General features: G+C 38.6%; 1 protein-coding gene across 1 annotated transcript in view; it reads left to right on the top strand.

The window, feature by feature from the left end:
• Nucleotides 1–26,011, top strand: part of TPPP (tubulin polymerization promoting protein) — an 87,487-nt gene that overhangs the window by 1,200 nt on the left and 60,276 nt on the right. The window contains exon 2 of the mRNA XM_063159127.1: nt 12,668–12,919. Within this exon, the coding sequence (XP_063015197.1) occupies nt 12,672–12,919 (248 nt within the window). The 5' untranslated portion in view covers nt 12,668–12,671. The remainder of the gene's footprint in view (nt 1–12,667; nt 12,920–26,011) is intronic.

Here is a 26,011-nt window from a genome sequence, read left to right as displayed (position 1 = left end):
TGCTGCAAGGTGCTGAATGCATATATGAATAGCATCTCAAACACTGACAGCTTTGAATCATGTAGGAGATACTGCTGACAGCCAGGTTCCCTGTTCATGTTTTGCAGGCTCTACTCAGGGCAGGTTTGGGAGGGGACAGTTTGTTTTTTTTTTTTTATTTTACAGAGGGTTGCATAACCCCTCATGTTTATTGAAGAAAAGAAAGAGGAGGAGCAAACCAAACCCCCAGCCTGAAATGAAACACATGATGTGAGACTGTCATTTACTGAGCCGTCCTGCTGTTTTATCTGCTAGCATCATTAAATAATATGCTTTAGGTGGGTTGGAAAGGGTTGGCATGATAGTAAAACATAAAGGTATGGATTTTTTTCCCCTCTAGTATTTTAGGGTTAGCATGATAGTAAAACATAAATATATGGGTTTTTTTCCCCTATACGCTTTCATAGTCTTAGGCTTAAAATAGCGTCACTGTTTATCGAACCTATACAACATTTTTTTTAAATGGCAATGTCCATTTTTTTAATCCTTTAGTGATGAGCCACTTCTTTATGTTTTTAGAGACCCCCATCCCAACTCGACCTTTCATCTCCCCAGTCCAAAATGGTATTTTGAATGCCTTTGTACATTTCTGAGTCACAGTTATATGCTTTTAAATCGTGCATCATTTGTAACTGCTGAAGTGTATGTCCAGTATTAAATTATTGTACAGTGTAATGCTTAGACAGCATGCCGTGCAAGGATCAAATTGCAGATAAAGTTCACATAGGAATCTCCTGCAATGCTTGCACTTGACCCTTGTAAATCTAAGAAAAGATATTTATAAATGGAAATATACATCCAGCAAGTAGTTATTTCTGTGTCATATTTAATCTGTGGCTTGACTGTGATGAAAAGGCATGTCTTTTTATTTACTTTTTATAGTAGATATATTCATTCCAGTTACTTTCTGGAGGCAGCTGTGGTTGTAGTTTTAATATTTGGCATTTTTATATTAACTTGGTATTTGGTAGTGGTATTGGTATTTTTGGTAGAAGCTATTTTTGCCTCTTATATCTTGAGCTTAATTTGAAAAAATAAAATAAGGGTCTTTCAAGGAGTGAGGCAGTCAGTTATGTCAATTTATGTTAAGGTAAGTATTCTCATTATAGGTAAAAGCAATTAATTGTACTCAGTATATCTCATAGCACTTCAGAGAATAAGCCATGCAATGTTTAACCTTGATAACTTGCTTTCAGGTGATAAGCTAAAATACAAAATAAAATCAAATATTTTTCTTGCTTTACACACTTTAATTGTGTAAGTCTCCAGTGTGAGGATGTGACCATACTCACAAGCATCTATCTCTCTATGTTTACATATTACTGTATATATTTCATAGATTACAAGAACAGTCATTCTGTGGCATAGTCAGTCATTCAGTGATGTAATGTCCTTTTTTATTTGTACATGCATACTGATTGTAGGCTTGGATAAATGGAATGGATTCTCTTCAGCAAGCAGCAAAGTTTGTTTGTGTCTCCCCCCTGAAACCCTTAAAATTGTTGTGCCGAACTGAAATTAAATGCAGGTATATAATTTCCACACCTACTGTTTCTCTGCCATACTGGCATGACTACTGTGAGCATAAGTACTTCTAGAAGTCTCTGCGAGTTAGTTGAAAGGAAATATTTTGCTTACTGTTTGTATTGCCATAGTGTCTGGAAGCTGTGATCGAGTACCTTTACTAATGTGTTATGTCCAGTATAATGGAACAATAACTTGGGCATGGCCCCCTAATATTATGATCTAAAATAAAGAACATTTTCTTTCTAAAGAAAATAAAGAACTGTGAGTGGTACAAAAGAGAAATCAAGCTGTTGTTAAGAAGGATACATTGGTATGTGTGTGCATTATCCAGCTGTGTACTTTCTCATTCTTGTGTAAGAGCAATGGGAATTGTAGAACTTAATGTAAGACTGCCACTGTTCTCTGAGGGTTATCCTTGGGACATGAGAATGGCTTGGGTTTGGGGGATTTTGAAATGCATCTAACTTGACTAAATGCTGAAAACTAAGGTAAACAATCTCCATCAACCTAATTTGAAACATTTTCTCTTCAGACCATCTAGTTTTTACAGTTTTTTCAATCTAAGGTAATATTTTAAAATTTTGAAATGGAGTTTTCATTTCAAATTCCATTATTTTCCCTTTTCCTGAGTGTTTTCTGTAAGCTGTTCTAGCTCTTTCTTCATCTCATCCCACTCATGTGCCTAACCCCCCTTAGAAATACATAATAATAACTACACCTCCAGCTAAAAGACATTTCTGAGTGAGTGCATCACTTTGCCCACCTCAAATTTCCCATACATGGAAGTATTGCAAGAATTTCCCATTCCACTGTAGGCAGTTTTTTGGGATACTTTGGAATAGTGATGAAAATATCTGTACAGTGAAAGGGTGTTACTGGTTAAATACCCCTATAAAAATATGGTCTTTAAGTACCCAGGGACTGTACTTGTGTTACAGGACAAGTATGCATATCCTGCTCAGGTTTCAGGACACTCTTCTTGAGTGGGTGTTTATCTCAAGTGCTGACAGAGCAGAACAGACTGATTCTGTGCTACTCAGTTTTCTTTGCTCACAGTGGTGTATCCATCAAAACAGTTGGGAAGTTTTTCTTTGTTGTTAGTTGTTATGTGTGGTGGGTGGGCAATTCACTTTGCTGCTGCTGCTAAGAGGGATTCTTAACTCTGTCAGGACTCTGAGGCAGCTGTGGAGAAGCGTAGGCTCTTACTCTTGCTAGTTGTCTTAAGGTTCCCTCTTTCGTTTCCTCCTAAAACTTCTCCTGCCTCGTAGTGTCCTGCATTTGTGGTATGAGTTTACCTTGTACTGAATGTAAGCCCAAAAGGTGGCAACCAAGAGTTTACAGGTCAAAGGTTCAATGCATTATACAGCTGATGAAATGATAAAAATGAATGTGCAGTGTTACTGTTTAAAATAATCATATTAAGTTAATTTTTGCTCAGTTTGGCTAATCTCAGGAATATGCATCTGTGTCAGTGTTCATATATTGGGAGCATTTGACAAAATGAGCACAAAGAAACTTGAAATTAAAAAAATCAATGAAATAACAGTTTTTGCTTGAGTCTCTGAGGGTTGCAGTCCTAGTTCAAATTCTTAAATGGATCAATGCTAAGAAAATTCTTGCAGTAGTAGTGAAAATGCTAAGATGTCTTGCTCACAATTTTTTTTCCCATTGTTGATGACACTGTTTAATTTACAAACCTATTTAGGCCTGTCTCTTCTGATTTGAGTATTGGAAGGAGTAGTACCCAAATATTTCATCTTAGAAGCATGTATAGATGTGAAAGAACTTACTGATTTAGCAAAATAAGTATTTCCCTTCTTATTTTGGACCAGGCTGTTGGTGGTTGCAAAAAATCTGTACTTAACGGTTAGTTTATTTTAATGGATTCAGACAAAAGTGAAGTAGCAGATTTTAAGAACATAAGGGATCTTTAGGCAGTCTAACTTGATTCATGTATTGGTTATATTGGGTTAGTTATCCAAGAGCAATAACCTAGATTTGGTAAAAGTCTGTCTTTCAGAGATATGTGACTAAATAAATCTTCTGTATTAAAGGCAGTCTAATGTGCAGACTTGAGGATGTGAAGTATTTGCAGCTATTCTTGGGAGTTAGCTTCAGTCCCTGATGTGGTTGATTGTCTCTTCATAAGGAGGTCATATTTCTAATTTGCACTGATGTTGCCTGAATTTTCAACTGTTCAGTTTTTTGATATCTTTGGTAGTAAAGAGCCATTTAGTCGGTGATTCAATTTCTCTGCAGGGGTATTTGGATCTCTCAAGAATTCCACCAATGTGATTTGTAAAGTGTCTTATGGTAAAACATCGTCTCATGATTTTGCATCTCTTGTATCCTTTCTTTGATCAGAGGTGCTTTGTGACTACTAAATCTTACAGTGCTTTCCAATCTCTGTTAGCTCAGTTTTTCTTGGATTTAATTTTGTACCTGTCAATAGTTGATTCTCTAGATACTTTTACTTATGGGTGGTACTCAAAGTCCCCCATCTTAATCGAGTTTGAAGTGATCTTTCTGTACAATCTTTGATCTGCTTTGATGGAGTGGATCTTCATTACTCATGGCTTTTCCAGAAATGTTTTGTACGGGTTCTGTGGAAGTTCCAAGTAAAGTCTGGTCTGGGTGGGAGTGGTGGGAGGATGCAATGTAAGTGTATGAAGAAGTGAGGCGAAGCAAGCTTTGCAATTGTAGTGGAACCTGTATTCAACTAATCCTAAAGTGATGACAGGCATAGCATGTTATTTGGAGCTGTAAATGAATTGTATGACTACTGTGGAGAGCAGCAGTTGTCTTCCACTCTTTTCAGATCCGTGATTTGAAGTCTTTTTTTGATACATGCAGAATATGAAAAAATACCTCATCTAAACACTTGAGTCTCCTCTTTTGTAGTTCTTTAACAAGTGTCATTCAGTTTCTTCTGTGAAGGCGGTTCTAGACACTGGCTTGTATCCTTGCCTTTGTATGAAACTGCAGAATGTTTGTGTCCAGATTAGTCATCTGCCACTGACAGCAACCTGGCAGAGCTTAGGATGAGTACGTAGAAAGTGGAACTCTCAAATGGAGTAGTGGCATAATGAAAAAAAAGCATAATAAGAGTTTACCAGTACATGTCTATGTTGTGGATGCCTTATTTATGCTTTCACCTTCATAGTTAAAACCTTGTGTAAGTGACATGGTGGTTTTACAGGGTATTGTGGAGCTAGTTAAGAGTTAGCTAGATAGAGAATTTTTGTGTACTTTTAAGTGTTGTCAGGTGAAGTTGCAATGGATCTGTTACTGATAAAGGTTTGTGTGTCTGTGTACAAATGCTTTGTTTATATAAAGAGGTGATATTTATGAAGTGGTTCTTTGAAATGGAGGAGTGTAATTTACTAAGAACTAAACTTAGTTTTGTATCTCAAGCAACATTGTAGAAGTAAGTAGCTGAATAGCAATAGTTTTTAGAAATACAACAGTAACAATAATTTGTCAGCAGTCAAAATAATCTCTGTGCTGTATGATGTGTTTCTAAATTAGATCCTTTAATTGCATATGTGATGACATATGTTCACAGCCTGAAATACTGTTTTGCTGAGGACAAACATTGGAGAGGTTAAGTAGGTACCTTTTCTGCGTATGTCCTGCTGAAGGTCTAAATGTATCTGTATGATCTGGCCAGCCTTGCCCTTGTCCATAGTGCTAAATTCACATATATTGTTAAGAGAGCTTGAGGTTCAGCCATGCAGTTCTTCATAAAGCCTGCAAAAGGATTTAATTTTCTTTAGGTAAAGATGAGTTTAACTTTAGATAGAGTTGTTAGCTTTGCTTGTTTTGCAGTGGTCTCTGCTCATTTACCTTCTGTGTTGTATGCTAGGGAAAATGGGTGGCTGCAACTTCAGCATCACATGTAGAGAAATATAACCAGAGCATATCTCTGAAGAGAAATACTTTAACTCTGGTTCCTGCATGTAGCTGTGAAGGAAGCTTAAGGGAAGCTTTAAGAGCGGTTAAAGCATTGCTTTTTATTAGGAGGATGTTGCATTTCTCCTCCTGTTTGTCCTTTCCTAAGCCTGAATGTTTATGCAAAATTGTGGGGAAAAGATTCCATCTGCTGTGCTTTGTCTCCGCTGTTTTTATTTGGCATAAATAATTACAGAGAGAAAATAAATAAGAATTCTCTTTCATTGCAATTTTGTTAAGTTTTTATAACAAGGGGAAGATGGATCAAGTACTAAAATAAACCAGATACAGTCAGACAAATTCAAATGCCTTGCACAGTTTCATAATTCATTATGCACTCAATTAACTCATAAAAATAACACCTCCTGTGCTCATTGAAAAGTTGCTTTCTTGTTTACTTGGATTGGCTAGAAGGTCTTAAGAAATTCTGGATGGCAACTACTTGTGGTGCATTGGATGAGTTTTACCAACAGTGCAGTAACAGACTCTGATAAAAATTGTGCCCTAAGCACTTGCATGCTTGGCAAAACTTGGTGAGCAGGAAGAATGAGTAGGAGAATGGAAGGTAAAAACAGGTAACACTGAACATATGAAACTAGTTGCCTGGGGTGTATGGTAGAAAGGATTAAGTAATGAGGGAGGTATCAGGGCTAAGACTGAGACCCTGAACAGATAGTGCATTTTAGGTTGTAGGAGCCTGAAGAATTTACACTGCAGACTTTGGTTGCTAGCTAGATGATGGCGTTGATACTCGGTGTAAACATAACTTTAAGTTGTTGTGTTGCGGGTATTACACCTGACAAATAAGGCTAGCCTGGGCAAAGGTGAGTGTAACAGGAAACAGGAGATGCTGGCAGTACCATTATTGCATTGCAGCTGGGCCATTGTGCTGTTGGATTCTGAAAATTCATCAGTCTTAGCAGTCAGAGGTCTGCTTGATTCTTGAATGATTTCTGCTGTTTAAAAGTGTGAGTTGGAAGTTTTCCTTAATTCACGCTAGACTTTTGACCTCATTTTAGCAAATCCTGGTTGATAAGTATTGTAAAGCATGAACAGTTTTAAAATACACTGCCTTTTCCATTAGCATGAATGTATCTGAGACTGTAATAATGCTGTAATATTCTAGTCTGTTGTTCTGTCTTAGACACTTACACTCATATTTGTTTCCATGGCAGTTGATGTTGTGAGATGACTTCATTAAAGCTGTTTTTAACACTGTTTAAAACTTCCTGCAAATAAAAGCTATTAGAGGAGAGCTAGACAAAGCAGATGAAAAAGTACATGGTATAGCACAAAAAAATAGGCATTCAGATTTTTGTATCCTGCTGATATGTGTATCAGTCTTGAACTGAGCCAAGGGAAATATAGGTTGGATATTAGGAAAAAGTTTTTCATGGAAAGAGTGATAAAGTACTGGAATGGTCTGCCCAGGGAGGTGGTGGAGTCACCATCCCTGGATGTGGCTCTCAGTGCCATGGTTTAGTTGAGGTGTTAGGGCATGGGTTGGACTTTATGACCTTGAAGGTCTCTTCCAACCTAGTCATTCTGTGACATGTATGTGTGTGTATTTTTTTTTTTAATTGTTTTTAGCAAACAGTTTTTTTGATGTGGACTTCCTAAAAGGGTTTAATAGATTTGCAGCTAGTAAGAATATATTTTTATTTCCTTTATCAAGTCAGAGAATGTTGGCTCTTAAAGTAGTCATTGCACTCATGTATCTGCTTTATGTGACCTTCATAATTAAAGTAGTGTAGAATATGGGTCCCGGGGTCCTTATGATGTTCTGAATACTGCAGAATAGAATAGACATGTTTCTTCATCCCTCTCCTTTGGTTTCCCTATCCATGGCATGGCAGTGATGATAATTTGCATTACAAATACTAAGCTTTCTGCTGAGCAAATAAGCCATGAATTAGTTGTCAGGGATGGGGCAGTGAAGGTGCTGTGGTGAATTCTGACCTGTTAGGACACATGCATATTCAGAGTTGCATAAGCTTCTGAAATTGTTGGAAAAAATACTCTGGGACTTAGTAAGTCTTCCTTGCTGCTGAGAGATGGATTACTTGTAAGAGCAATTCCTACAAATTTAAATCAAAGCCATACTGGAATTCCTGCAGTTTCTTGACACTTGGAGAGATTGTGGATAAGTGAAAGAGTGTAATTTAATATAAGTCCTTCAGTAGAGTTGGAAGTTGGTTAGTACTGAGGCTTTGGGTATTCACACAGCTCTTGAAATTGACAACTGAAATTCACAGAAACATTCACTTCTTGTCCCATCTTTTATGGAAGAATCCAGGTTAATAAGTGACTATCTAGTGGAGGCCTTTCAGCTGTCTGTCTGCAAATGAGTATATATTCTAGACTCTGGCTAAAAGGAACTTTGATGATATTAGAAAACTTTTTCTAATTGCTTAGGCACATGCTGAGAACACAGATCTGCACTTTCAGTGTATATAACGCAAGACAGTAATGAAGTCAGTGGCTGGCATCAGTTAACATGAGTTAGTTTGATCCCTGGCTTAATCTCCGTATAATGTGCTGTATTATTTACCTTTTGCAGAGCGAGGGAAGAGACAAGAACTGTTTTTCTGTGTTGCTAAAGGACACAGACTGTAGCAGTTCATAACACAGTACCTAACTGTCTAAGTATTCTGTGGGTGTCTGAAACTCCATTTTTTTGGAGGATAGTTGTTCTTTCACAAACTTCCAAAACTCTAGCATCTGCTTGTACTTCTTTCTTATCTGGCTGCTTTTGGTAATGTGGACCTGCTTGGTTGGAGCATGCAGTATTTGGAGAGGATTGTATTGGTGGCTACTCCCACCTTCTTTCTGCTGACTCTGGAAATTGGTATTGTCTAATTTTATACATACTAGACTTTTTGGATGGTGATAAAAGGCATTTCTTTGGTTAGCTGTAGTTGTTGTAGTCAGCATCTACACAGCTTATGCTTTTGAACAGTGGTATAATTTTGTTTTACTGTATTTCATATTTGGTATTCAAGAGTAATCACTTTCTTTCATCTTTCACTTATCTTCTTACTGTGGCCCTGCCCCAACTTACTCGCAATCTTTACTTCTAGCAGAATCTACCAAGCACCTTTTGATTCCTTTGTCCAGGGGAAGAGGGTAAAGACTCAAAACAGCATTTGATCTTGAATTTTTGTCAAATAGATTATTCTTTGTTTCTGTTTGAGAGATTGTTTCTTCAACATGACATGATCTCCTTCCTTATCTCTAATCACTAAAAAAAGTTAAAGGAGCTGGCTCCATCCAAGGTCTAATTTCATATCCTGTGTTGTGCAGTTCTTCACCTTCTAATTATGTTGACAAACACTTCACAGTGTTGTTTGTAGAGTTAAGAAAGAAATTAAATTTAAGTTTAAATTGAGACTAGATAATTTTTTCATCAATCTAGGTAGGTTTTTTTTTAATATATTTCATGCTATTACATAGGATTTTAAAAAGTAAACTGTAATTGTGATTTGACAAGGAGTGTCCATAATAATATTTGGCAACCACTGCAGAGCCCTGGTTTTGGTCTCCCCTTGACTTTCTGCTTTAGATGGTGAGGATTTATTTGAAATGAGTTTGTTTTGCATACCAGATTTCACCATTCAAAACTAAAGCCTTTTCTATAGTGTGTCTGTTCTGCCTGATCCAGAACTACTCAAAAAACCCCAATACAAAGTTCATTTATTAATAAGTGAGGGAAATTAGTATGGAACTATCTTTCTGAAGGCCAAATATGTTCTTGAGCATTTTTCCTATAGCAAGTTTATAAAGTTTAAATATGTTAGCTACTGAAAGTAAGTAAAAATTCTTTAAGTTGCTACAGCTATCATATTAAAGACTGTATTAGATAGTAAAGCATGATTCTGCTGTGCTGTGCAAAGTTGATTCATGGTTATACACAACAAAGCATTAAAGAAAATTGGCCAGCAAGGCACTGACACTGGCTAAGGAAAGATTTTGTTCAGGAAATACTTTAAAATGTAGGCATGTGGTTATATTTTCCAATGTCAGATGAGACAGAGTGATGCAGATGTTTTCTTCTTTATAGCTTGTAAACTGTGCTCTTGTTGTATCTTTTAAAGATACTCACTCTGAGTATAGCTTCTTAAGAGACTTGCTAAGAGCAAGCAGGAGCTATCCCTGAAAATTTCTTGGAAAGTTTATTTGCCACAAGATAAAATTACAAACTGTTGCAAACCATACATACCTTACCATTGCAAATTTCCACCTTTTCCTGTCCTGTTTCTTGCATACAAAGGTAACTTTGGTTTTTAATATCCTACACAGACTTTGTTTTTGCTGATCTCTACTCTCTTTCTCTAGCCAGTTAGTATTAGCTTGGAAAATTTCTGGCTCTGTATTTTAGCTCCAGTTGATTTGAAATGTTACAAGCTTGGAAGAGACTTCTGCTTTTGGAAGTCAAGCTTCCTTGTATATAGAGGTACATCATAGATCTTCATGATCTGATTTTAAATTAAATACTCTATTGTATACGTTATATCAATAGTATTTTTATTTTTTTCTTATGTTCTTTTACTACTGTTTTGGTGGCAAAAGAATAGAGTCTGATGAAACAGAAGATTTGATCTAGACACATTTTGGTAAAAGTATGTGTGTCTTAATGTTTGTAGTAGCTTTCAATTTACTGTGCATGCTTTTTGTTTTAGTGTTTCAGTGTTGGGATGCTTTCAGATAAGGTTTTTGAGGTAAAATTCCTCTTTGGACAGTAGGCAGAATACAAAGGAAATAGAAATGGGAATTGGTTACTTTTTAAACGTTTTTATGAACTTGACATTTTCAAACTCTTTTTCCCCCTCTGTTCTTCACTTTTCATTTCATAGGTGCACATACAATTCTCAGGCTACAGTTAGTAAATTTTTGTCATAATAATTTTAATTTAGCATTTTGGTTTGTTGGCCAAAACTTGTGCTGTCTGTGTAAACAAAACAGAAGGATCCCTCGGCTTAAGATATAGCAAGGGATTTAAGCATTTAGGTGTTTTCAAAAAAAGGCAGTAGTGCTTTGGCCATGCTATGTTTGCTCAGGTGTGAAGGACAGAGGTCCTTTTAGTATGTTTTTAATTAAAAGATTCTTTCTAATCAAAAGCTTCAACAATAACTGCTTCATAGCAAGTAGCTATGGTTACAGTGTGCAGGGAAGGGTATGTCATGGTTGTTTGAGTGTCAGAGTTTAAACAATATAGGAAGAGATAGAATTTTAGAACCCTTTCCCTTGCTGAGGCATTTGTACTGATGTACAGTATATAAATCAAAATAACTTCCTATCTGATGAAAAAATAAAACCTTAACTAGAAATACCTACCCATCTCTGCATATGTTAATCACATCTCACATACAGCTGGGGCTTTAGAAGAAAGGCTGGGTAAGTATGATGGGCTTTCCAGCCCTTATCTAGCATTTTTCAGACTTCTGATACTTTAACCATCTCTTTATGGGTTAAAAATTTATAGCAGTGCCACTGATGTGATGGTGGTGACAGTCTGTGTGCAGTTTGTTGGGGCAGGCAGGCAGCGTGCCCTGTGCCTAGGCTTCTTAGTCCCTAGTTTAGTGCCTCTTACTTCTGCCATGCCAAGAGTGCGTGGGCAGAAGAAAAAGGTTTCTATGACATGTTTCTGGTGCTTCAGGGTGTGTTTTTTTTTTGTGAAGACACCTGAAAATAGTATTCTGTTGCACAGTTTAAGGTTTCATGTAAAAAACAAACCTATACTATATGTACTTGGAATAGTCTCAAAGTTCTTGTCTGAAGTAATGACATCCCTTCTCAGTATGCCTCCATCATGGATGTGTTTGTTCCAAATGAATTCCACAGCTACAGTTCTTTGGGCATAAACTTGAGAAATAAATGGTCTGGATAACAGGAGAGACTTGTCTTGTTAGCCCTTACATAATGTAACATAAGGGTTCTAACATTAGTATTTTTGTTGCATTTCAAAAATACTTAATTTTTCAGTAAAAAATAAAATTCAAAGTTGAAGTCCAGAAAATAAAGGGATGTCTGTGGGAGTGACGGGGGGTCAGCACGGTCAGGACAGAGAGATCTCTGAAGCCAGGTTGTGGAACTTGCGGTTTATTACAAAGGGCATGGGTGCAGGGCCCTGCTGGAAGCTGCCGGCCGCAGCTCAGAGCAGGCCCGAGAGAAGAGAGGGGTAGAGAGGATGAGGGGATAAGAGTGTAAAAGCGTAAGAGAGTAAAAGGGGCAAGAGGCAAGAGTAAGAGTATGGAAAGTAAGTAAGTAAGAGGAAGAAGAAGTGGAAGGAAAAGAAGAAAGTGAGCAAAGTTCCCATTACAATACAATAAATCATCTTCTGTGTTGAATATTCTGATTGTCACTAAACAATCTAGTACAACATACAAATCCTATAGTATTTCCATACAACCTATAAGAATCACTACATTACCATACCGTGTTACATTTTACACCCTGAAAACTCCTCTTTGGACCCCTTCTGCCAAGCTAGCGAGGTCTGCTCTGACCCTTGGACCTGTCTGCTTGCAGAGGGTCTTGTTTCATCGAAAGGGGATTACCTTCAGCCAGCCACACCATTGTTTTCCAGTCATTCAGTAACTAAGGGATCTCAAAGCTTGCTTTCATTTCAATCTCGCTTATAGTTTCCATATTCTCAAAACCTTTTGCCAGGCAATCATATTTATAAGGCTTTCCTGTTTCATCTTCCCCAACAGATATCTATTTTTCCTTCAGAAATACAAGTACAAGTAATGCCTACAGTGTAAAGGGCATACTTCTATTCAAAACAACAGAGTGACTGTGATGATTGCCATTTAAGAAAAAAAAAAAAAAAAAAGAAACAAATATTAAATGTTCTTTTGGTGGCTGATGTAATGATTGTGAAACTGGTTTTGTGTCCCTAGTTTCTTGCTGTACCTTTTTTTTCTTTTTTATGTACTAGAATTTTTTTTCCCAGATGGGCAGATAGTTATACATTTCTCTGTTTAGACTGATTTTTGATGGTGGAGGGTAGTGAGTTCTTTCTAACTTTATTGACCATTTATTCTTCATACGGACTTCATATGTTGTGACATGAACTCTAGCATGTAGATTGACAGAAAGTAATCTAGTGCAAATTAATGCAATAAGTTTACCCTCCTTTTCCTTGTAGCACAATGGCTGAAAAATCGGCAAAACCAGCAAAAAGGTTATCCTCAGACTCAAATTCTTATGAAGGAGCTGCGGCAGGAGAAGTAAGTGCTCTGGAAGAGGCCTTTAGAAAATTTGCTGTCCACGGTGATACAAGAGCCACAGGAAAAGAAATGCATGGGAAGAATTGGTCAAAGCTATGTAAGGACTGCAATATCATAGATGGGAAGAATGTGACAACCACAGATGTTGACATCGTCTTCAGTAAAATCAAGTAAGTTCATTTTAGCCATAATTTCATTATTTTCCCTCTCCTCACCCTCCTCCCCCCACCATGTTTGGTAGATACCATCTAAATTTATCTTCCATTGCTTCTGATGTTGTGAGACACTGTTTGACAAAATCAATCTCTTTCTTGTTCCTTTAAAAAATTTTCTTGTTTTGTCTGAAGATACAGCTTTCAGCTTCTGACCTACTATATTAAATTGACTTCGATTTCACAGGTGTTATATTATTCAAAGACTATGATGTGATCAGAATAAATGCAGGCTATTCCAATAAACTGGTCTGCAGTAAGTGCTGTCAATATTTCTTGAAAGATATCTGAATGAAATCAGGATGTCAGGATGATCTTGCCAAAGCTTGGCCTCAGAGGACAGAGGCTAAGGTGGGATATGTACTAAAAGTCAGTATTCTAACAGCAGTCATGATGTCCAGCACAACACCAGCTCAGGTTTGAAGTGTAGGGCTATGCTAGACTTAGGGTGACCCTTGGCTACGATGAATTAGGATTGTCTTGGTCATCTGATCTTATTTTTGTGACTGGAGCTTTAGTGAAACTTTCTCCTCAGTTAAAAACCTAGGCTGGCTTAGTCAGAAACTTGTCAAACCTAAGAGAAGATATTAAAGGAAATATGTTAACAAGGGATTAATCTGTTATGGCATGTTCTGTATGAAGTCCCAAATAATTTTTTTGGTTTTGCTTTATGTATAGAATTGGATTATTTGTACCTTTTGTATTCCCCTGGCATCTGATACAATAATATTGTCTTTTCTGCTTCTTATTGCCACACTGTTTAAATTGTCTCACACATCATTGTATTGAGGGATATACTTTTTAAAGGGGTCTTTTAATTGTACTTGTAGCCTGTAGGAACACTTATTTGGCTTGTGCACTCAAATGTTGTGGTGTAATGCTGGGAGAACATGCAAACTGCATTGCTTACAAGGTAGTTGGAAAATCTTCCTACAAGCACTGACCATTTAGACTGCATCAAACTAGAGAAAGGCAGAGAAGAAAAGACCTTTAATCTTGAAAGTTGTCAGTGTAACATATATAGTTAGAATAACCTTATTTATTTGTTTGATTTCTTTCTTTGTTCCTTTTCTCCTTGGGATTCTTACCCCAAGGGTACTGTGTTACCCCAGATAACTGTAAACGCTACATATGCACACTCCCACCCTCTTGTCCTTGTGTCAATCCCTACTTGAATGGAGTTAGGTATACCATCAGAGAGCTGTCTTATTTGAAATGGATGTTTAGGTTGTAGGGTTTTGTTTTTTTCTTGATCTGTGATATTTTCAATTTTTTTTTTAATTTTATCAGCTTAAAATTTTGTTTTATTATTTCCTGTAGATAAATCTTATTGCTCCTTTCTCATATCAGTTTCTGGGCTCTTTAGTGACAGGATAACTCCATGATATGGCATGAACAGATGTGCAGCATTAGCAGATATAAAGAAGTATCAGGTTTGGTTACTGGGGCAGAAGGAATCCCGTCCTGTTGCACAGGAGTGAGTTGTAAGGTGGCAGGTACCTGAGCCTCCTGGGAAATGTTGCCAAATCCCCTTGCTGCTGTTGAACACTCCCGCTTCAGCTTGAAGGTTCTTGTCTTTGGCTCTTGAGGGGGAGGGTTAGCCCAGCAGTTTCTCAGACCTCGCTCCTGTGACCACTGTTAAGTGTTGTCATTTCTCTTGGAAGAGGCATACCATCTTTTCCTCTATCCAGTTGTCCTGGTTTAACCTCAGCCAGTGGCCAAGCCCCATGCAGCTGCTTGCTCACTCCCCCAACAGCAGCACTGGGTAGAGAACTTAGAGTAAAAGCTGGAAAACTCATAGGTGAGATAAAGACAGTTTATAGGAAAAGCAAAAGAAGACAAGGAATTGATTCACTGCTTCCCATGGGCAGGCAGGTGTTCAGCCCTCCCCAGGACAGCAGGGCCCCATCACATGTCACAAGCTGGGAATGCAAACACCCATCACTCCAAATGTGCCCCCTTCCTTATTACTCCCTCCACTATATTTACTGACCGTGATGTCCTGGGGTATGGAATATCCCTCTGGTCAGCTGGGGTCACTTCACCTTTCCTGGCTGTCTCCTCCCAAGCACCCTCACATTCATTGCCAGCATGGCAGTATGGAAAGCAGAAAAGGCCTTGGCTCTGTGCAAGTCCTGCTCAGCAATAACAAAAACATTTCTAAATTATCAACCCTGTGCTCTGCACAAATCCAAAATACAGCCACTGTGAAGAAAATGAACTCTACCCTAGCCAAAACCAGCACTCCAGTATTTAATAGCTTAGTAGGTAACTGCATCAAATGCAAAAGTATCTTAGTTTTAATTGTTTAATTTTTTGTTCATTACTCAACTTGTACATATACTTATAACATATTTTATATATTCTTCTCTTTTAAAGTGATTTTATTTTTAAATTATATTGCTTAAGTGGCATATGGGAGCTGAGATTTGCTGTCCTTATTAGGAAGGTCTGTATTTTTTGAATGTATGCTTTCAGTAGGTATACTTCCACATTTTCTTAACTGTTGGGGTTTTGTGGGTTTTTTTACATTTTTATTCTTGAGTGCATGTGTCAGCAATTCTTTTTAGTCTAGATCACATTTATTTCACATATAATATTTTAAGTTTTAAAAAGGGAAGATCTAATGGCCGTAGGAACTCAAGTGTCAGTAATATGCTTTAACTTAGGAGGGTTTAAGCATAAGCTGGGTATACAGGATTTCTTGAGCATGTTCAGACAACTGTTTTTCCCTGCTTTCTCTCTTACTTCACATTTAACCTTAAGCTCAAGGATAATGATAGATTTGGTAATGCATCAAAGCAGGCATAATAAACTCACACTCATTTTTATTTTACAAGCAGCTTTTTCCCAGCAGAGCTTTGTGGCTTTTTGATAAACCAAATTTTTCCTGTCTATGTTAAATGTAAAACCTTAACCACTATGGAAGAATCTCCAGCTCCCTCCAAAAGTGCAAAGTGCAGCTTCCGTGCTTCAATAAGAATTCTCCTTATGGTTACCAGAAGTCTTTGTGCATCACTCTTGAACTCTTAAGCTAAAGTGTGTCTCACAAGATTAGCCTCAGCCTCGGATTCTTATGATTAACCAAAGTGATGGTTCAGTGGGATGGGGCTGGTGGATTTTAGCAGTTGTAGGGAACACAGCAAACATTTAAAAAATGTTTGCCATACCCAACTACAGTGGCCATCTGCATTGTGTTAGAACTTCCAAATATTTTTTCTGCTGGTTCTGTTACTGGGAAGCCACTGTACCTAGCAGGGTTGTTTTCTAGCAAGCTGTACTTAGACTTTATGACAATGACATATTTTGTTCAGACACTAGAAAATAATTAATCTAATAGAAATGTTCTTTGGATTTATGAGTTACTATGTATAAAGCCCACATTTGTTGTCTTGCTAACTTTCTCAGGCTTTATTTAGTAGATACTTGCAAAATAGGTAGGAACTAAAAATTGCTGATAGGATAAAGTAACAAGGAAAATTAATAAGAGATATGTTTACCTAAGAGCTACTGAAAGATAATGTTTTATTCACCAATTGGCAACTTGCTTTGCTCCAGGAGAGATTTTACCTCTGAAATTATTGAACATTTTTGTAGACTTAACACACCTTCTCTACCTCTGGCAAACCAAGTGAACAAAACTTGTGAGAGTTTTAAATAGTCTGTGATACTTCTTGAAAGCTGGGACCTATGTGTCTGTCTTTCAGAGATTCGTTCATTTGAGGTTAAATTTACTGTTGTTACAAAGGTTGAAGAAATTCCATTGAACCTTTGTTGCAAATAAGAAAATAAGTATAAAATGCATGAGAATATCAGGTCAGACTGAAATGTAGTTTGTCTGTTTATCTTGCATAAAAGGTCTACGAAGGCCTTCATGTGAGCACAACATTTATATGTATTTGAGGATAAGAAGAAGGAATAGTCTAAAGCAAAGAATCCACAGTAGTAGACATGAAAGAATTATTGATAGAATTGTATTCTTTGGTAAGAAAATATGTAAATCAGGTGATCTCTCCCCTGCTCCCCCCAAATATTTTTGTGTAACAGTAATTTGTAGGGTCCCACAAGTCCTGCCAACTTGGTTGATTGTAATACAAATTTATGTTTTTTAAAATTGTTAGCTCAGAAAATTCAAGAAATGAAAAAGAATTTTGCAGTGGAGTTACTTGGAAGGAAAAGCTGAAGCCTTCCTATGAGAATAGCCATATGTATGAATATTTATTATTTGCTTCCTTAGAGAGCGGAGTTAAAACACCTACCTTTATGCCAAATATTTGGATTGCATTAATGCAGTTGGAATAGTCTGCAGTTTCTGTAATGAATAGAAGAGTAAGCTTTTCTTATTTTTTAGGTTATAAAGCATACAATAAAGCTATCTCTTATAATATCATTAACTTTTCATTAATCCTATATTTGGAAGAGCAAAAGGCATTGTGAAGAGTGAATGACAAAAGTTCTACCATGTCTTATGGGATAAAATCTGTTAAAAAATGCACCAAAGCCAACAGAAGTGTACATAACTGTAAATGTAATTATGAATTATGCAGTAAGCTTCCTTTTTTGTAGTTTCATGGTCAACACTTGAGATGTTGTATTCCTTTCTTCATATATTCCTTGGACTACATAAAACAGAAACACCAGTTGCAGGGTAAATTTTAATTTCAAAGCTAGCCTAAAGTTACTTGCCTAAAGTTATGTAAAAGTCCCTTCTGCTAATTGGTACCAGGAAAACATTTTCTCTGTAAATGGCAAAGGAAGCAACCTCTTCTCAGAAAAAATGGCTTATGGGATTATTAAAAAAAAAGCCTGAAAATACTTCCTAGGAAGTGATTTTTTTAACTGGTCCATAAATTCACTGCCATACTTGGAGACAAAGAATAAGTCACAGTCATATTCTGTGGGAAAGGTAGTTTTTGTAAATTACTGCAGCTGAAGTATTTGTGATAGGACCAAAACTAGTACTCCCGACTTATTTTGTAACGATAATGTCTTCAATTTCCCTGTAGCTCAGGTTTCTGCTAAAATGTAGGAGTTTAGTATAAATATCTTAGTAATTTTATATCATTCAAAGCATTAATTTGTCACATACTATGCGAACCTTATATAGACATCTTTGTTTTACATTTTTTTTTAGTGAAAAGCGATAATGCAATCTGGGCCCACTGAATTTAGGGACATACAATATGCAGGCATGCAATAGTCTTTGAATGAAGATGTTTTTCATGGCAGTGGGAATTCCATGGGCATCTTTTCAGTCACTGAAACACTTGCCTGCTTTCTTGGAAATTTTCTTCATTAAATGTTTCTTTTCTGGTACTCTTCTCGAGTTCCAAAAGTTTGTAGGCTGTGTGTCCTGTATTTTGCTTGCAGAGTGCAAGTATGGATTTAGTGAATCTTGTTGCCTTGGAGAAAGCAAGGTCATTGGTGACAGAGGAGAAGGGCACTGAAGAGTTCTGTGTTTGGTATGGAAAGCAAAATGTGGCTGCATTCTTCTTATTCCAGCAAGATAGTGAGACACAACAATCTAAGAACTTCAGGATTTTTGTATTAAGGAGAGCAGAATACCCAAGAATAATAGATGCTACTGAGCTCTTACCAGCATTCCAGCATGTTGCCTTAGGAACTTAAATTTCTTTGTTTATTGTGGGTCAACACCTGCTCTGGGAAATTTGATATGTTAGCTATGCTGTACACATAGTCCACTTGTTGTATGTAGTTAACATGGTCATAGTAATAGCCCCTATATAAATATCTATGCTCTTATTTTAGAAGTGTTACCGCTCAGCACTGCAAGAATATGCTTTAAGCACTGCCATGAAATTGCTAATTCTATGACATTATTAGATAGAAAAATAAAAATATTTCTGTTTACACTGGCATGTTACTATGGTTGCAGGCAGGCCTGGGTGACGTCAGCCCTTGGATCCATTGTGAGCATTTATTTAGGTAGCCATCTCCATGGAAACGTTTGTTTGTTTTGATGTTACTATGTGTTCAATTTTAAACAAATTTTTGTGGTTCTATACTGGATTGTTATTGAAGATTAATTAAGCTACAGAAGCTTTGTAAATATACCTTACTCCCTGCCCTCTAACATATTCTTGGTAAAAGATCAAGTGGAAGCATAATTGTCTTCTGTAATTCCATTAGTAGCTCTTGATGTTGCTTTGACGTGTTTTCTTGTTGCTGAGGAAGCCATGTATTCTAAAGCCCAGAAAACTCTCCTCCATCTTTTTGAGAAAAGAAGGTTTTGTTCCCATGGAGAATCTTCGCAACACACTTTATTGTGCCCTGACTTTTGAGCAGACCCACCCATGCACTGTCCTCACTGTCTTGCACACTTGGCTGTTTAGCCTAATTCCCACAGCCTAGATCAGTTAGGTCTCTGCAGGAGCACTTCGACCTAACAGCTGGGCCTTAATGCAGCAATAGTTCACTGTGGCTGCAAGACTTGGGTAATGGGTAATGTTTGCTCTGAGAAGCTGGCAAGAAAACTCTTGGCAAAAACGAGTATTTGTCCCCATTTGTCAGCTGTAATATAATTGTTGTCTTCTTTGTATTGAATAAGTATGATGCTTCTTGCTTTCTTTTTGTATTTGAAAGGACTAGTAGTTTGACACCTGAGCTCATTCAAAACAAATATCTGTCCATGAGGTTTCTCTGAAGTAAATAGTCTTTAATGAAGATTTTACTGAAGTCTCTCTTAAAATTTTCAAGTATTTAAATAGGTATGAAGTGGTCTTTATATATAAATGAAGTACCTAGTTATTGCAAGCTATGTTTTACATCCCTATTGTAGACATTCTTTTGATAGTGACATAGAAAAGGATTTTTGTAATCCTACTTCATTCATGAAGTAGGCATAACAGCTAACTTTTGTACTTCAGTCTGCTTACATCAGGAAATAAGTTTTAAGTGGGTATAGAACAATATGTAGAGCAAAATCTTATCTAGTAAGTCTCAGGCAAGTTGTGAAGCTGTGCATTTTTAGGTAGAAATGTATGTAAGTATCAACAGAAAGTGTTCTTTTTTGCCACATCTATATTTTAATTGAAATTAAGAGCCCATTGCCTTTTCTGCCTAAAAAGCCAAATGTAATGTTGCCATTTGCACTTTATCCTTCAAAAGCTTTTTATTAAAAAAAAACAAAAACAAAACAGGTCTTCTTCTTCTGCCCAGAGGCATAAATTCTAAAAGTAAAACAGTGATAGCATATGAGAAGGAAGATGGTTTTAAATTCACTTGCTGTAACACAGGCTTGCTTTATGCGTGTATAATGGGTAAATTTTATACCTGTAGTGATGTTTGCTGATTAGGATTTTAAAAACACCACTTTACAGGATATCACATGAAAACCTATAGATAAGGTGGTGAGTGATTCATTTCCCAGCTGATACAGAATGCTGCATGATGTCATACACAGTACTGTATATAGCAGCTTGCTTGGTATTTGCCACACTTTGTGGCCTATTCCACATGTGTGCTACACAAACTTTTACTGGCTTAGAGTAGAAGTCAGTTGTTTTGGTTTTTAGTTTCTTTCGCAGGTCAACCTATTGCACCATAATTTAAAACTACATGTTTTTCACATGTAAAAGCAGCTATTTGAAATTTGCCTTAATTTTACTGACTAAATAAACTAAGTAACAGGCAAGTATTTTCCAGATGGTTAAATATCAGTTTTGATTTCCTGGATTGAAGTAGAAGATTATTAAGATGCAGAGGACAAGGCAGCCTTGTCTGCAGCACCCAGGTGATTGTAAAGTATAAGATCCTGTGAGGGGATGATCAAGATTAACAACAGAATTACAAAGCTGAACTTCAGAAGGGCAGTTCTTGACCTCTGTGTTTTCTCTCTGGAAGCTGCCCTGGAGAGTAGAGGTGTTCAGGACAGCTGGTTGGTCTTCAAGGCAGCTTCATCAGAGTGCAAGAACATTTCATTCCCCTGTGCAGGAAGTCAGGAAGCATGACAACAGGCTAGCAAGAGTAAGCATTGAGCATCCTACTGGGCTGGATCACGAGAAGGAGGTATGCAAGAGATGGAAGCAGGGACAGGCTTTGTGGGAGGAATAAAGCCCATGCATGAAGAAACAGAGTGAGCAAAGTTGAAGTTCAGGCCAATCAGCATAACCTCAGTCCCTGGGGAGGTTATGAAGTAAATCCTTTTGGAAGTCCTTTCTTAAAACACAAAGGACAAGAACATGATTTGGAGCAACCAGCATGGATTTGCCAAGGACCAGTTATGCCTGATTGACTTCATTGCTTTCTCTGATGAAATGACTGACACTGTAGGTAAAGGGGTGTAGTTGGTATACATTGCTTAAGGCAAGGACTTGGCTCCAGTCACATTGTCCCCAAATTGGTGAGGCATGGGCTGGAGAGTGGGCTGTGCAATCTAGGGGGCAGCTCTAGAGGTGGTGATGGTGTCAGTGTTGTAGTTTAATAATCCCAGCTGGAAAATAAGCCTCATGTAGCCACTCTGTTTCTTCTACCAGTGGGATGGGGAAGAGAATCAGAAGGATAAGAGTGAGGAAACTCATGGGTTGAGTAAAAATAGTTCAATAAGAAAAGCAAAAGTTGCTCACACAAGCAAAGCAAACTAAGGAAGTCATTTGCCCCATTCCATGGGTAGGCAAGTGTTCAGCCATCCCCAGAAAAGCAGGGCTCCATCATGCAGAATAGTCACTTTAAAATATGATCACTCTGAATATCCCTCACTTCCTCCTTCCCAACATTTGTATGTTGAGCATGGTGTCATATGATATGGAATATTCCAGGGGTCAATTGGGGTCAGCTGTCCTGACTGTGTCCCTTCCCAACTCCTTGCATGCCCCCAGCCTTCTCGCTGAAGGAGCAGCAGGAAAAGCAGAAAGGCCCAGAAGCTGTTTCAGTGCTGCTCAGCAATAACAAAAACATCTCTATGGTGTCAACACTATTTTTAGCACAAATCCAACATACCACTTTATACTCATCACTGTGAAGAAAATTAACTTAATTCCAGCCAAAACCAGCACAGATGAGAAGTTTCTGAAGGTGAGGTGACAGCAGTCCTTGCAGTGAGTGTGAGTTGTGGCAGCAAGGAAGGGTAGCTACATCCTGGGCTGCGTGAGTCAGTGTGTGGTCAGCAGGTCTGGGGAGGTGATCCTTCCATGCAGCTTGGACTTCTAAGACTGTATTGGGAGTGTTGTACCCAGTCTGGGGCTCCCCTGTGTAGGAAATAGATTGATACAGGCCTGGTGCAGGGCCACCAAGATGGTCAGGGGGGCTGGTTGTGGTACATGGTGACATGTGGAATAAGTATAAGTTTCTTTGTGCTCCTACATAGGCAGCAGAAATGAACTTCTTGTTATGAAGTTAGAGTAGTGGAAATTTTATAGGGAAAACATAGTGTGTGTATGGATGCTATTTACTCCTAAAAGTAGATGTGAGCTAAAAATCCTTCATCTCAGAAAGAAGATTAATATACTATATATGTTGGAATTAGATATATTTAATCTACCTATGTGTGTAAAACTACTTATACAATTTAGATGTAGTCTGCTTGGATTCTGATGTTTGTGAATGGAGGTGTGCTCCATCTGATGTGATGTTTATCATTCTTCAACCTTTTTGATTTTTGTTTGTCTTTCCTTAAAAAAACAACAGTGGCTTGACTTGAAGAGCTTAATTGATGTATTCTTTCCGTTATCAAGATATTTAGGAGGACTTTTTTGTAACTGAATTGGAGCAAGTCTCTGAAAGACTGGAAATGAAATCCTCATCAGCTGTCTCAGTCCCTCTGTGAGCCTCTCAAGAACCCTCGGCCAGTTGCGAGTCGGCAGATGCCGGGGAGGCAGTCTTGACACGGCCGACAGTGGGGAGACACTCTCCCGAGTCCCGAGGGTACTGAGGGCACCTAGGCTAGTCACCTTTGCAGCAGAAGAGACACTAGAGACATCGGTAGAAGATAAAGGGCCGACTCTTAGCAGGGGTTAATCCAAGGTTTTATTCTGGGAGTCCCAAAGGATCTCCTGCACCTCAGGGGCCTCCTGCCGAGAGCCCCGGGAGATGTGCCAAGGTTACATTTAAAGGGAGGTGGAAACCCAAAGTAGACATAACATTTTATTAACCAATAAGTGACCCTAAGGGATGGGTACTGGGGGGATGGACATTTAGGACAGCGAATGGGGCAAGGCTTGGGGGGCTGACCCCTAGCCTCTAGCTAATCACTCGACGACCTGGACCAAAGCTTCTAGATGGAGGGATGGGATGCTGAGTGATTGACAGAGAGCCAGAGTGGAGGTTTGGGGGTGATCTCATCCCGAGAGGGAGATAATACAGGTAAAGGGAGGGGGGGGTACAGTCTGGGATAAACCATTTGGGCAAAATATGGGGATACAAAACAAAAGTACTTCAAAGTATTACAAAGTATAAAACCACACTACAACATCTCCCTCTTTCCATTTAAATAAAAAGGGAGAGGCACCTAAACATTAAAATTCAGCTCGGGCTGATCTCAAGCATCGGCAATCCAAGGCTGTTTTGTGGACTCTGCAGAGGTTTCTGCTTCCTCCTCGGGAGAGGTGGGAACAGTTGCCTGATTGATCTCTAAAGGGGAAGTAGCTTTCAATATTAATTTGGTCATGATGCTCTTGATCATCCCAAAGCTGATCAAAATGACAAAAAGAACAAGCAAAATCAAAAATACAGACTTTAGTATGGATCTGACCCAACCCGAGAGTCCCCATCCTTGGAAAAGTCCGTCCATCCAGTCTGCTGTTTCTTGCTTGATGTCCTGAACCATTTGTTGCATCTTTCCAATGATTTTGTGGACATCTTCAGCCTTGGATGACAGATTCAGGCAACAGAGACCTTCAAACTCTTCACAACGATGATTATGTAGTAGGAGAAGAAAATCAGTTGCAGCACGATTTTGTAGGGTGGCTTGCCTTGTTTAATCGTCTGCCAGGAGGTCTGAAAGTACAGCTGATATAATATTGGCCTGTTTAGCGACCCAACACTCTAGCTGTGATAATTCACGTAGAGCTTTGGCTGCAGACACCCATGGCAAAAACACGGTGATTGCAACCCCTTTTGGTTTGGACCAGTGTACAATTTCAGAATCACAATTTGGGTCTAAATTCCTTAAGTCTCTCTTTTTGTGGGCCGAATTGCAGGCACTGGTTTTGGGTTGCCAACCCGTGATTTGAGTCTTGTTGGGTGTAAACAGGCTCAGCTTTCCAATGGTGTATGGACCTCCGATTAGACGAGAGGGGATGTCTGCCCATGCTCTATCACCACAAATGAGGAAAAACCCTTTAGGGAGGGCATGGGGCTTATTATTGGGGGTAGATGACATTTCTACATGGGAAATTTTCTTACATCAAATTTTTGCTGTGTAGTTTACTTTAAACTGTTTGACTTCGTGATACAAATTTACTTGGTCTTTTGCTGTAAACATAAACTGAACACGATAGAATGCTTTTGCAGAACCAAGGAGTTCAAATTCTTCGGGTTCCTTTTCTGTTATTGCTTGTCTATCAATTAATTTTGCCCAAGGGGATAACAGATTATATACTGGAAAAAAGGGTGTTGCTAATGTTGGTGGAAATTCGTCATATTTAGATGGGATCCCCACAAGGCAAGTGGACATCAGGTCAGACACAGAAGAGGCAGACAGGCAAATATGGTCTTGGTTGAGGACTCTGGCAAGGGTGGTCCATACGTTTGCCTGAGGCTGAGAAATGATCCACATCTGACTTGGATGGACGGCTGTCAACAGAAGCAGCAGAAGGATGGGGATCATTCTGATGGTACAGGGGCTGAGTTCAGATCAAGGGGAAACACTGAAAAAACTGAAGATAAAAAATGTTAGGAATAAGGTTCAGGTAATAGCAACTTAACTTTAAAGACTCTGATGACGCTTCCTCCTCCAGCAGACATCGGCTACCTGTGCTGTAGCTTTGTCTTTTGACACTCTTGGAATGTATGGTCTCGCCCACTTGGAGGGGATCCATCTCAAGCCTAAAGGAGTGGATACGCACGCATATCCCCTACTCCATGCCATGAGCTCATGGGTCCCCTCTATTTTCCAAGTTTCAGGGTCTTTTATGAGGACCGGTGGCGGACTTTCAATTTGTGCTGACTGTTCTCGTTAAAGTGTCTTATGATGTGTGGGTTAAGGTTTTCATACGTACAGTTTAAAAATTCAGTGTGAACAGCGCTTTGGACAGCCAGATTTGAGGGGTCTCCATCTTCATAACCTCATGTTGTTGGTGAAGGACATTTTTAGGCTCTGATGGGCCCTCTCCACCACAACTTGGCCTGTTGGGGAATAGGGGATGCCTGTTTTATATTCTATTCTCCATTGCTGCAGGAAGCTCTGAAGGTCTTCGGACTTTTTCGCTGGGCCATTGTCTGTTTTGATGACCTTAGGGATTCCTGATGTGGAGAAGGCTTGCATGAGATGTTATTTTATTTCACAGACCTTCTCCCTTGCGTGGGCAGAAGCATGGATGGCACCAGAAAAGGTATCCACAGAGACGTGGACATATTTAAATTTGCCAAATGATGAGATGTGGGTTACATCTGTCTGCCACACCTCGCAGCTCTGCAAACCCCTAGGGTTTGCTACTGTACTTAGGGGGAAGGTAGTGACTGGTTTTGACAAGAAGGGCATGTGGCTACGATGGCTTGGGGTTGTTTGTGCCTCAGGCAGAATTGCCGAACAAGGCGGGTGCATTCTGATGGAAAAATTGGTGACTGATCTTTGCTTGTTGGAATACGTCTGGGAGCGGGGCCATCTTGGCTGGTGTCGCAAGGGCATCAGCCCTGCGGTTACCTTCTGCAATGAACCTCGGCAGGTCTGTGTGGGACCTGACATGAATCACATAAAAGGGTTGTTCTCGGTGGGAGATAATTCTTACTAATTTTGAAAGTAATTCATATAAAGGAATGTTGGAAACTTCTTGCAATGCAGCATTCTCTGCCCTGGACACGACACCTGCTATGTAAGCTGAATCAGTAACTACATTTAAAGGTTTGGAAAACCTCTCAAAGGCTCTGATGACA

The sequence above is a fragment of the Melospiza melodia genome, chromosome 1, assembly GCF_035770615.1.
Source record: "Melospiza melodia melodia isolate bMelMel2 chromosome 1, bMelMel2.pri, whole genome shotgun sequence".
Classification (NCBI taxonomy): domain Eukaryota; kingdom Metazoa; phylum Chordata; class Aves; order Passeriformes; family Passerellidae; genus Melospiza; species Melospiza melodia.
Note: the sequence above shows the minus strand (reverse complement) of the source record. Positions and strands in the feature narration are given on the sequence as shown.